The sequence below is a fragment of the Haplochromis burtoni genome, unplaced genomic scaffold, assembly GCF_018398535.1.
Source record: "Haplochromis burtoni strain Fernald_Lab_line unplaced genomic scaffold, NCSU_Asbu1 Contig_151, whole genome shotgun sequence".
Lineage (NCBI taxonomy): Eukaryota > Metazoa > Chordata > Actinopteri > Cichliformes > Cichlidae > Haplochromis > Haplochromis burtoni.
The window spans coordinates 1,254,376-1,268,216 of NW_024582512.1; the positions used below are offsets into that span (position 1 = coordinate 1,254,376).

General features: G+C 37.4%; 1 protein-coding gene across 2 annotated transcripts in view; it reads left to right on the forward strand.

The window, feature by feature from the left end:
* The first annotated feature begins 2,372 nt into the window (after positions 1–2,372).
* LOC102304993 (ephrin type-A receptor 5) overlaps positions 2,373–13,841 on the forward strand; it is a 62,735-nt gene continuing 51,266 nt past the window's right edge. For both annotated transcript variants that reach the window (XM_014336665.2, XM_005931882.2), the window contains exons 1-2: positions 2,373–2,679; positions 7,490–7,554. In XM_014336665.2, the coding sequence (XP_014192151.1) occupies positions 2,580–2,679; positions 7,490–7,554 (165 nt within the window). In that variant the 5' untranslated portion in view covers positions 2,373–2,579. The remainder of the gene's footprint in view (positions 2,680–7,489; positions 7,555–13,841) is intronic.

The window sequence follows — 13,841 nt, forward strand, 5'->3', positions numbered from 1 at the left end:
AGTCTGAGTGCAGCTGTTGTATCCTAAAACTGATACATCTGGAGAATGCCGACCACTTCCTGCATCGTCTATTTTAGGGAATTCCACCTGTCCATCCTTGCTTTTATATAACTCCATTATTGCTGACCTAAAAATATCTAAAAGTGAAACCTCACTCTTTCCACCCATTTACCAAACAGGCGTAGAACAACAAAAATGCATTCTCAACCAACAAAAATGAGAAGATTCATCTGATGGTAAGGCTCCTTGCGGGGTGAATTTTTCTTACACTTTCCTCCGCAGACCTTTTATAGAATTAAACCGACACCTCTAGGAGACAACAACAGTTTCTGGCATCCCAGAACCACCTCCACACCCGCTGTCACTGCTGATCAGACCCCTACACGTCTACAATACACTACCACCTTGGAATTACACCTACAGTTGCATTTGTGCTTGGCAAACAATTTTTTCACATATTTAAAAGGATGCAATATTTAAAATCCGAGGTTGTTCAATTTCTGTAGCAAAAACAAAACGTGGGGCCCTGTGCGCCTATCAGCGAGGTCACTGAGTATCTTGATGTATTTCCAAGTTGGGGTGAGAGAGAAATCAATACCTGTGTCTATCCATGTGTTATATATGCGTAGATCTGTGTGCATACACAAGGAATGTAGGAGGTGTCAGCAGGGTAACACATGTGAATAACACCACGAATTGCTTAGTGATTAAAGAATGTAATTTCACCACAGAGAACGAGAGAGAGGAAGAAAAAGTGAAAAGCAAAACACATACAGAAAACACAAATAAGTAACAGAGATAAAAATACAAAGAGATACGGCATTAATTGGTCTAAATGGATAAAGGTAACAGAGAAAATGTAGAAGATGGTCACAAAGGAAAGGAAAGCTCACATTACAGAATCAACATACAACTTCTTAAAGTCTCACATTCAAAAATTATGAACTGATTTTAGGCAGTTTGAGGAATTATAATCTTACAACACAGATTATAAGAAACTAAAACTCAAATACACCAAAGCACATTTAACTGGAAAGCAAGACAATTGTACCGAGATGGCTGATGGTGCACTTTTTTTGTTTGTGTGTTTTTAGTTGGAGCAAATAAACTCAATAAAAAATGTTATGAAAAATGAAAAAAGTTTTTGGAGACTGTTCCAGTTATTCTTAGTACACTGAATTGACATTAAAAGATAAGATAAAAGATAAAAGTAAACTGAAAGCCTTGAATTAAACCTCTTAAGAAAGAAGTCTTCAGATGGGATAATCAGTGATTACACAATTAGTATACCTGTAGACTCATACTTTAGGTTTATGTAAAACTAAGTTGTATATTTCTATTAAAAATCAGGGTTACAAAGTAGTTTCTTTCTTCTTTTTTAAAAAAATTATTAATTAATTTTTTTTTACTGCTAAAAGCGTTGCAGAACACAGAAGAAATAAGAAGAAGACAGGGGTGAGAAACCATCAGTTAAAGAACCCACAACATTGATGGATACAACATAGATGTATAGCTCTTTGTCAAGAACTGTGTTGCATGCCAAGCATGAAAAAAATATAGTGTTAAAAATATTTTCTTCCGCCGATCCAATCCAGAGTCATCGAGTGTGGGGATCCTATCCCAGCTATCACAGGACTAGAAGCAGTCACTGGTCTAACACAGGGCTACCACAGAGCGAGACAGACAATCATTGTCAGCTGTCTGTAGCCTGAAAATGATCTATAAAGTCCACAAACCAAAGTGATTATATGAGACACAGGGGCTGGAAATGCTGCCCAGAGGCAATATTTATTGGAAATCCACATCCTGTTCACTACTACTGTACAGAAGATGTTAATACTACAATAACTGTATTACCAGTAGATTATCCTACTAAATAAGGGTTACTTTTGCTTTTACAGTCTGTTGTTCCCTGACGTGATACACCAAGAACTACTGAAAGATAATAAAGCAAACACTGCTGCAGCAGCAGTCAAATAATGCGTCTTTAAACATTCTCTCAGTAGTTAAAACGGCAGTTGTTGCGTTATAAACATGTTGTCAAAAACTGAATACAAGCACTGATAACCCACATAACTGAAAGCAATGCAGCTGGACTGAAACAACGGGGATATGTTTTTTTTTCTTTTTAAAAAACACCTCAAAGTACCTGCGCTCTGTTCTTTACAAATCCAATTTTGTAGCAAGTCTCAATCGTGCAGAAACGCAGAGCAGGAGAGGGCAACTTAATACGAACGGTAAGTAATGCTTTTACGGTCAACAGAGGTAATGAGTGAGGGGTAATCGATTATTGGAGAAATGAGTTCAGCGGCAGTGGGGTTCACCTGTGGAGGGTCTGTGATTGGAGAGACTGAGCTTCACTCCGCCTCCCGACGCGCTGCCCGCCTTCCCAAAACCAGAGCGCACTCGTCTCCTCATTGCCTCCTTCTTGCCGCCGCATAACATGATCCCCATCTTTCTGAGCGGACGCATAACGCGACAGATGGTTTCACTACGCTTTCCCCTTCTGTTCTGACCGAAACTGCTGTTGTTTAAGAAAAAAATCTTGTTGCTGGTTTTGGGTTTTTTTTGGATGCGCCATGCAATCTCGTTGGTGGAGTTGTGGCATTCGGTTGGTGACATGGACATGGGTTTGGAGCCTGGCATTTCTCGGAGCGTGGTGCATTCCCGCAAACGAAGGTAAACTAAAACAGGAAGGATTTAGGGTTACTGACAGCGCTGTTTGGTTAGGCTTTAACGGGCGCCGAAAATCGGTTAAAGGTCTGCTCGTGCCACAGCTGGTGCCCAGACCATCGGTCTCAGACTCCTTGGCTGGTCTATTCGTTTCTGGAGCCGTTTGACGGCAGAAAGAGGTCGTATATAATATTAATACAAACAGATTATCTTTATGACAGCTGTGTGCCCCGTGTGTGCAATGACTCTGTGTTCCCAAACTGTAAAGGGTCGAATAAAAAAAGACCTTTGGACAGAACATGTCTCTTTCTGATAACCATTCCTCTGAGGACATGGCAGCGCCAACAGACGCACAGTGCGCTGCAAAAATCTCCGTATCACTCTTTAGCATTTTTGTCTTTAGCGTGTAAGGTGCTCACCATAGACTGGACGAAGAATGCAAATTCACATTTTTATTTTTGTATTTATTTATTTTCTCTCTCGGTAGTTACTGTAAAACGACTCTAAAATTAAATTGACCGCTTGGCTTCCCACTTATTAAAATGCTGACGTTTAGGTGTGACAATAACTTAATTTCCCTGAAAACTCATTTAGTTTGGGCTTGCCTTGTTCCTTTATAGGTTTGTTCATGTTTGGTTCTTTCAGCACTTATCATGTCAGATTAATCTGTGACCGCTCATAAATTCCCTCAGTTCCACAGTATATTGCAAAATACCTGCAATATTCTTATCATCTGAACAAATGCACACCTACACTGTCCTACTAAATGTGAAAAGTGGGCAACTGTAAAGTGGCATAAAATAAGGATAAATATTTGACAATGTAGGCACAAAAAACTGAGTAAGAAGTGTAAAATAGTCTGCCAAATACTGTTCCCACGCCATTGTCTGCATGAGCAGCATTTTAATAGCTCCAGATGAATACCATTGTTTGGAGCTATTAGACAGCATTATCCGGGAAAGAGAGCACATTCATCAAGCAGCATATTCTCCACATGGCAGATTTATTTGGTAAAAGTTTATATTCACCAAAGTTCTCAATATTTGGCCACAGGACACTGAGGGGTCCTGGAGCGTTTAGCAGGGCGTCATTGGCCAGCACATGAAAAGTTCACAAAGATTGTTTAGATTACGTATATCTTTCTTTCTTTTCTTTCTTTTTTATTGAATCCAGGAAATCATGATGTTTCGTGTTCAATTTATGAATATATCCTTAATGTGATAAGGTGCACTGTTCCATTAAATAATGAAAATATGTATGTGGTTAAAATACACCTACATTTATTTGTCATTAGTATCAAAACCTGCTGTCAAAATACTTGAATACCCCCCTTTTTTAAGCCAAAGCCTTTTTAAAGCCAAGCTTCAGGATGGAGTCAATGAAGTGAGTGAAGGGGAAATAAAAAAAAACATGCCAGCATTTGATCTTTCACATCTGGCATATACGCAGACATTTGTTTTCTTTGTTGTCTTCAACTATCAAGTTAAAACCTGTTCATCTCATTCTAATTTGCAGAGAATAGATATTAAACTTTTACTTAACCAAACACCAGAAATAAAGCTGTTCAACACCCAGCCAGTCAAGAACCATTTACCAGAGGTTAACCATTTAAAACCAATGTTAGATTCATTTGACAGATATTTGCATTGCAAAGGATAATCACCGTAGCACTGCATGCATAATTGGAGAGGTGAGTGAAGCCCATAATTAAACTAGCCTCTTCTCTCATTTGACTAATTAATTGTAATTAGTTAAAAAAAAATACAATTAAGGAATTTATTTTTTGCTTGTGTAGACAAATTTGAAAAATATTTGGGTATTTTGGCCACTTGCCCATCTCAGGTTTTGTTTTGAAAAAGAGGAAGTTCTTATCTGACAGCATGCTACTAACCTCATGTAAATGTTTGGTTTTCACTTATTCGCCAGTCTCACTAAGTACATTTAAATGACTTACTTACTAAATCAGGATACAATTGTTCAAAAATTAAAATAAATAAAAAGGAAGTTGTGCACACATTACCATGTTGAAACTAATCAGCTCATTTTTAAAAAACTAATGAAATTCAGAGTACATCCCAGAGCCTCACATCTGTTACATTATTACTGTGTTTGATTAATCATGATGTGTGACACGAGGAAGATATGGGGTTTTGGGAGCCTAAACGGATTTTAAAAGCTTTCACTTTACTTTTTGTTGGCTGTGGCATTGATCAAATGGAAATGGTGAATCTGGAGTAATTACACCAAATGGCTTGAAAGAAAGAATATTTGTCTGCCTCTCTCTGTGTGGGAGGAGAAAACAGACCATTAATCCCAGAGAACTCTGAGCTAACACGTAAATTGTCAAAATCAAACATCACAAGGTACACACAGGGAAAAAAGAAAAAAAGATGAGGGGACTGCATTAATTAAAATTGCACATTTGATATGTGCAGGTAAAAGTAACAGGTAAGATATGGTTACACACGAGACTGTTAAAGATAACTTAGGTCAAGGAGTAAAACTGCATAGTTTCAGTGTAACTGAAAATAAATGTCCTTTGTCTAACAGCAACAACACTTAACTCGAGGAGAATTTTATCAGTATCCCCAATGTTAAAAATCCACACATCCTTCAAAGGATTTAAAATATGTATCCTTGAAGTAATGTCACTCAAGACTTTAAATCACTACATTCATTTAGCTGAGATGACTTTTAATAATAAGTGCTATAGATCATTGTCATAGCCGAGCTCTAACTTGTTAGGTGGTTTAATCCTTAGAGAGAACAAGAGAGGGAAAGAGGTAACATATCCCTTATGATCTAGTTCAGTATCACTTATCTCTTCTTTATGGCCTAATTAGTTGTCTAATCGCCTCCTAAGGACATCTTTTATTATTCTCTGTAGAACAGTGAAGACAGTAAGACAGGAGGTGTGTCTGCATCTGTGTGTTTGTGTGGTGCTCGGGGTTGCAGAACGTCTGTGTCTGAGATATTGAGCAACGCTGCATACACCAGTACACCTTGTGATGCAGATTATTTATGGATGCCTATCATTTTGTTTACATTAGGGCAGGGTTCATGTGTAGTTTGGTTGTTTTATGACAGCACATGTAACTGTAAATGTTACACTCAACAGCTGGTCAGAAAGTCACCAATGTTTCTGAAATTGTGTTTTTGGATAGTTGGCTGATTTTTTTTTTTTTTTACATACATTAATGGTTGGTTTGTGTAAATGTTACATGTGAAAACCTGTTTTAAAGAACAGCAGAAGTTTTACCTTATCCAAGATTTTTAGGAGGTTAAGTCTTAAAGATTTGTTTTTACCAACCTGGCTAAGCTGTGATGGGTTAAAGAAAAATGTCTCCTAATGCATAGTGTGTCCACCAGTCCCCTGCTGGACTCAAATGCAATTTCTGTTTTTCACTTCCAGTCTTATTTTTTGTTGTTCATCATCAGATTTCATGTTTACAACATAGATGCAAAAAGATTTCTTATGAAGTTAAACATGTGACAGAGCTTAACCAAAATAGAATAAAGGCTTCAATTTAGACATGAACTACTTAGTCATAAAAACAGGTAGAGAGACGCGGCAAGGAGAAGTATCCCCTTTGTCTGCTGTTGTAGGTAGATACAGATAATGTTTGCTTCAGTTAGCAATATTTTCTAATGTCTATCTCTTAATCTGCTTCAAGTATAAAAGCTTGTCTATGGGTCACTTAGTTGGACTTTTCTTTTATTGTTTGAGTACACATTGTATCAAACAAAGAACAAGCTAAATGTTATCGTAGAGGAGATAAAGAAAACTGAACTCCGCTTTAACAGAATATGAGCTCAGTTTATGACAGCATACGGTGTTGTAAACTGTGTCACATCATTAATATACTACGTGTTAACCTGCTTTGTTCTCGCCCAGTCATGTGGCCACAATGATTTAGTCAGATTCTGCACCTGGGTGTTAACATCTGCCTATCTCAGCCATATCCAGTATGTTTATAATGAGAGCTTAGGCTCAGTAAACATCTAATATTTTCCAGATGTTGACAAGTGCTTTTGTTGAGATAAAACTAACAAGCCGCTAAAGAGAATATTGTTTAGTGCCTCCAAATATGTCAAAAAACTGAGATGACAATTGCCTTCACGAGAGGCTCTTTTGTCAAGACCTGTTGTGCATTTGATGCGGAAGAAGCATGTGAAGGCACACACGCAACTTGCGAGATTCCGCTGTTACCAGTCTTGCACAAGAGTTGATGGAAACACACTTTAAGGATTTGAAGTGATCAAGTAATTGCACTTGACAGCTTTCAGCCAGGAAGCTAAGCAGGGAGGTTTTCTTTTTTTTTTTTAGGATTAGTTTGAGTTGTGTTGCAGACACTGAATTGTGCGTACAAAGTTGTGTGGGAGTTCTTGGTTAACAAGATCCCACATTCTCATTCACGCACACATTCTAATTCAATAGATTTTATATGTGGAATTATTTTTGACAAATGAATGTGGATAGAAATCCTTTGACTTGGGCAAATATTTGCTCTGATGAATGAATCTGTAATAAGTATAATGTCTGGCTTCTATTTTCTTAAGCATTTCTTTGTGACTAAGGTGTCATCAGTTCTTAGCACATCCAGTTGAGTCTATTCACCAATCAGGCTTTGTGATGCAGCAAGCCCTGGCCTTCATTAGCTGAATATGTGTAAATCATTTTATCTTGGTGACTTGGTATAATAAGGGAGGGGTAAACAAAGTGAGGATTTATATTTCTTCTTCCTTTTGCATTTCTAATGAATCAGCTTGTTGCTCATCTTTACTAACAATTCTTTGTATTCCCAACCTTCAACAGTGAACCTGCTGGATTCCCGCTCTGTGATGGGAGACCTGGGATGGGTGGCCTACCCTAAGAATGGGGTGAGTATACCTCTTTCTAAGATGTATCGAAAAGGTGTTGATTTGTAAAAGTGTGGGTGAGATTAGACAAATACTAAATCTCCATTTTTACAGATGCTGCAGTCAGCTGTTAGCAATTATGATGTTTTTGATTCATGATTAGTGATCTTTTTTTTCTTACCCATTAGGAAAGTAAACTCATTTGTGTGTAAATCAAAAGACACTTATAATTATAGTTTACACTGAAGCATACTGTAAGTTATTCTTTTGTTTTATCAAGGTGAAAGATCATTTTATTTCCAAGAACTTTCAGTTCATTATCAGGGTAAATTGAATTCATGAATAATATATCGAAAGTCACCATGGAATATTTTATTCTCAAGCCAGGAATTGAATTTCCATTTCCAAGTATTCCCAAGGTGAAGGCTAATTAGAGAATGACTTACTAGACTTACTAAATTGTTATTTCATGGTATTATATAGTGTATTTTAATGAGGAAAAATGGTGCTTTAAAAATGATTAATGTCTTTTCGATTTTCAATACTACCTTAGAACATCAGACATTAAGCTACAACTGAGTCTGTCATACTTACGTGAAAAATGGAAGTGTGGAACATCTGGGGGTTTACAGTGCCGTGGCTTATTTAAACAGAAATGTTTTGTGCATCGATTTGATCCACATTAAAAATCTCCTAGTGGCAAATCTTCTCTGAAAAGATGCAGCTATACACACCGTACCAATAGTGCTGACCATAGCATTTTCTTAGCTTTGAGTATTCAAATCACAGCCCACTCTGTGGCGGTATGTAGATGGGAAAGATAGTGCTGACAAAAGCAGCCGTATGTGCAATCATATTAATGAAGATTTCATTATGGCGTGCGAGTTTTTAACAGTACAGCTGCATAAATAACTACGTTTAGGGGAGATGGAGAGAGGAAATAAAGGACTTCATTAGACAATCCAAGGATCCCTTAACGATGTCTTAATTAGTTGTTATGTTTATATTCAGCTGCTTTTTAAGACGACTCGTTTTGGGGGGTTGTCTAACAAAGACACACCAAACATGTCTTTATTTCCCAGTTGGCCATTATAACGTGTTCAGTGTTGGTACAACAGCACACTATTTGCAGTCTTGGACTTTTTTTCACACAAGCACACACTTTCACACTTCAAATTTTGGCTAAATAAGTACTTGAAAAGGCACGAAAGTTATTTATTTAATGATTTTTTTAAGTCTCATGTTCCAGATGGCTTGTTTTATTCCTGGTTTTCTCCTCTTCCCTTCATCCCCATCATTGCCTTTACTTCCATTCTTCCATGTCCCTGAACATGTGCAAAACTCCTCATCTCCAATTTCTTCTTATTCTTGTCCTCTACTTGCCTTTGACTCTTACTCTCTTCTCTTTGCTTCCTTTGGCATTGTTTTTTTTTTTAAATAAAGATTTGACAGTTTTTTAAACTTGAATTTAAACAAAAGGGATTAAAATAAGAGCTTTAAATGTGTCTTAAAATGTGATGGATGACCTTGAAAAACTTGGACAGATTTCAGAGAATGCAGTAACACCAAACACAGCATAATTACTGTAACAGATAAATGTCTTGAAGTAGGAGAGTGAAACACTCTAGTGATTTACATGGTAGCTTGAAATTGGATACTTGGAGTGGAAAATCATGAATACTGTGTTATAAAATCCTGTTTCTAAAAGCTGGTTTGTGTTTACGATGAGTTCCTTGAACTTTGTTGTTTAGAGTTGTTGTTTCTTCGCTTCTTTATCCACATCTTTTCTCTATACACAAGCTCAACATTAACCGAAGTTTAAAAAGACCTCTGGAAGTTGCTGTTTCTAATCTAATTTGGAAGTCTGAGTGGAAAAAAATCACCAGGCCTCGCTGGCTGGTACCCAGAGTTATTTTTGTTTATTGAGACTTGGATCTTTATTCTGGCAATGTGGAAAGAGAAGTAGGGAGAACTGGATATATAGAACGATAAAATGGGATTTTACCAGATGAAGATATGCATGAGAAGCATGAGAAACCAGTATTTCTTTGATCTCGAGAACAGAATGCTTTCATCTTAAACTATTTTTGATAGAGGAGAAAGTTCCCGAAATAAGGACAATAGCAATTGGAAATTGGAAATCTAAAAGGTAAAATATAGTAGCTTTATTTTCACTGGGATGTAATCATAGGTAGAGAGCGGATGATAAGGCAATTATTGAACTTGTTGTGGTGTTGTGTGTTCATGTGAATGGGGGAAAGACCAAAACAGCTTTTTAAAACAGGCTGTAAACATGCTACTTTTTTCTGCTTATTTTACCCTAAGTTCTATTAGGATTGACTTGAGGCCAAGCCTCATCTGGCCAGTGAAGAAACTGCACTATTTGGTTTCATTTTTCAGCACCAGAGACTGACAATTGTTTGCACATGAAAAGACTGAGCAAGAAATGCTGTCGTAATTGAGGCTAAACATGGAGGAGTTTTGATTCATCAACATTTGAACTTTTTTTCAATGTTGATATCAACTGTATATCTCCCTATTGCCAGTGGAGGAGCATTTACTGATAGTTTGGATATGACTTTTGTGTTTAATTAATTATGTTTAGATGTTTAGGGTCATATAATAAATTCTAGTTATGTGCTCTACATAAAAAAAGACCACCACGCACAGTGCTGTTCAAATATCTTGGGCCACCAATTCTTTATGTTTTGCTAGGAAAATGGGGAGTGTGTGCAGGGTTTTATTGAAATGTGCAAACATACATGCATTATATATAATGCAAAAGCAGAGTTTGTACAATTCTAATGAGCTGGAAAGTCAATATTTAGTATGACCATCTTTATTCTTCAATACAGCCTCAGGCAAGTTCCCTTGTAATTTCTTTAAGTAGTCTGCAAGAATAGTTCTTCTGGGTTCTTGAAGGACATTTTAAAAGTGCTCTCATGCTTTCCAGATAGTATTGATATTTCTTTGTTGATAATTCCACACAATTTTGACAAGATCTCCAACACCGCTGGCAGAAATGCAGCCTCAAACTATGACAGAGCTTCCACCATGTTAGACACTCACTGTTGTACCTCTCTTCTGACCTCGTTCTTACGTGTTGACAGTGATTTGAGTCATTTTTTTATAATTTGGATTCATCACTCCATCAGACCCGTTTCTACGTAATTCAGCCCAGTTCCTTTGTAATTTAGCATTCTTCAACCATTTCTCCCTGTTTCCCTTCCTTAAGAATGGCTTCACTACAGCCACCCCCGGGAAGGGCCTTGTTCCATATTTCTTAAGGACTTTCAAATACTGTTCATCTGCTGTTGTTTCCTCTAGTTCTTGTTTTACTGTTACTATTTTATGCCTGTCAGACTGTGTTATTGTTGACATTTTTCATAGCTTTAACTAAATAAATTAGAAATTTGTGTGTTTTTGCAACAGGGTGCTTGTAAGAAAGTGTCTAAAGGTAGAATTTAAAGTTAATTCTTTGCTAAATGATCTGTTATGTGTGGACAAAACACTGGTCTATTCCTCCAGATAGGGACCTTTTTTGCCTGAATGATTCATAGGTGAGATTTAAGTGGCTAAAAAAAAACCAACAACAAAAAAAATCTCTGACAGTGGTTAAATACAAGAACTGGACTGAAAATGTGTGAAAAGGTATCCATTTTCCAAATAAAAACTTTCAGAAAGCCTGGAGAACAATTGCTCAAGACCACTTTAAAAAAAATTACAAGAACCTCAGACTCCTTGGAAGCAAAATATAAAGGCAGGAGGGGTGGTTTCAGACTTTTGAATAGGACTGTAACTTTGGCACATAATAATTAGAGACATAATTAGACATAATTAACTGCTATTTAAGTATATTTATTACACCCAAAATTACTGATACCTTTTATAATTGGCTTGTTATAGTGACAAAATACTTCATTTGTTTAAGTGTTTTGTAGTCTTATGAAATTATAAACAGCTTCAGTACTTGGAACTCTGAAGTTCATGATTCAGAACTTTTCAGTTTCTAACAACACGCTGTACAATTAATCTTTTACGTTTAACTGCTCACTGATTAGGTAATCAGTGAGTCATTCAACTCTACCATACAGTTTCATTTATGAGGTGAAATTTAAAAAAAGCAAAACCAGACTAAATTGATGTAATCACTGATTCCCTTGGCTGAACAGCCAGTTAGAGAGCTCTTTTTCATCAGCTGTATCCACTGATTCACTGTGCTCAATTGACCGAAGATAAAGACAGGCTAACGCCAAAAGTACCGAACAGACTTCAAGAACTGTGGCTGAGCACAGATGCTAAATGATATCCCAATGACAGCTTACAGCAGGCTTGTTTTGTGCAGCAGATTATATACTATTTAGCTGATTTTCTTCCCAGTTACAGTAGAAAGATGAAAGGAAGACAAGGTGAGTTAGAAAGAAAAGAAAGCGGACAAGTTGAAGTGAATGGGGAAGCCAAATACGTGTTGCAGTGTTGCAAGAAAGACAAAGTAGTTTGAAAAAATTTGAGAGGTTAGCTGAAATCAGGGAAATATTGGAAGATGAGAAGTCAGAGGAGGAAGAAGGCAACCTGCATTCACTTTGTTAGACTTTAAGATTGTATAATTAAAGTAAGAATAAAGGACACAAAGGGAAAACGATGATAGACTTGGGTGAAAAAAAATAAATCAGGGGAATGAGAGAGGAGACTATAGATGGAAAGAGGTGGTGTGTGTGTGTGTGTGTGTGTGTGTGTGTGTGTGTGTGTGTGTGTGTGTGTGTGTGTGTGTGTGTGTGTGTGTTGTGTGTGTGTGTGTTGTGTGTGTGTGGGGAGTAGTGGCACTGGTAGTGTTAAGAAGAAAAAGGGCCAGTTCTATTACAGTGTCATGATGGTCAGCAGTAATGGGTGATAATAATAAGTTGGTTACAGCGTTGTAGACTTACAGCCGGAAAGGCACTCAGCACAACCACAGGGGGTCTTCAGACTAGATGTGACACACAAAAATACACATATAACAGTCCAAAAAACCCCAAAACTAAACACACACACTAATGAGGAGCTAGAAGGATGCCTATAGGGGAGTTGGGTTTTTTTTTAGTTTGGAGCAAAGTGGAGATGAAATGACACACAAATGAAAGAGATCTTAATCTCTTTAGACTGAGTGTTGGGACCATTTGCACTCCTACAGGAATAGCAGCTTTTCCAAATTGGCAAAAAAAATTCCAAGTCATGCAGATAGTTGTGCTTTAGTGTGACAAAGTAATGACATATATGTGCTTCTCAAAACCCTGCTGCTTGACAAAATATATTGTTGTTAGCTTTACTCAAAGCTTTGTGAAAATAGATTGAAAACCAATGTAACATAAAGTTGTCCTGATTGATGTAATTGGTCACAGTTGTTTCTGTTCCCCTTTCACATCATGAAGAGGCAGTCTGCACACAAAGTTAGGTCTATGCACTGAATCGAGAGGTTATTTCTGGAGTGACTGAGAAGGAAGAAAGTAAAGTTGAAATAGATCTAGCATTAGGTGAGTTTATTGTGTGATTAACTTTTAGACTGACTGTTTCTACATTCCCTCACATTACGAATGTGGTTCTGCAACTGCAACCTTACTGCTGTGCCGTTCTGTGCACAGATCAAAGTGTGTTCCTCCAGTAGGTGCAACTAAAAAGTCTTAGAGCAGTCTGTTTCTACATCAGCGGCATTTTCTGGAAAGCCAAAGCATGAACCTTGGTAACATTTTGTTACTCATTTTAGTGGCTGTTTGCTTGTAAATGGGTTATGCTAAATAATTGTTTGATTATTCACTTTAAAGTGTTAGCTCAAGTATCATATCCTATTTACATTAGTAATTAAACTCTATAAATACAGTTGAGCTACAAAGTGGGAGGACTCCCAATTGCAACAATGGCAACACCACTTCCAAGCACACATGCCGAACCAATTTGTTCAAGGCAGAGTGAGAGGAGGTCGTCTGTTCAACTCCCCGCTGGGATACCAATAATGACGCTGTGTGGCTCTGTGTGTGTGTGTATGTGTTAAGCTGTGTAAATCTCAGAGCAGGCTTGTGGATCTGTGCGATCTAACAAGTAAGAGGCTTAATGTCTGTACTGGGACTGACTGGGCTGAGGTCTGGTGGAGATGGGGACTGGCACACAATTAAAAACAGATATCTTTGAATAGTTTGCACTCCATATCTGTGAAGACCCTCATTAGCATCATACACTCAAACCACCAATCAAGACCTAGGTCTAAGCCGAACTCAGGAACAAAGTTTAAATCCTCAAACAGCGTTTTAATAAATCGCATAAGATGATTCGCTTTC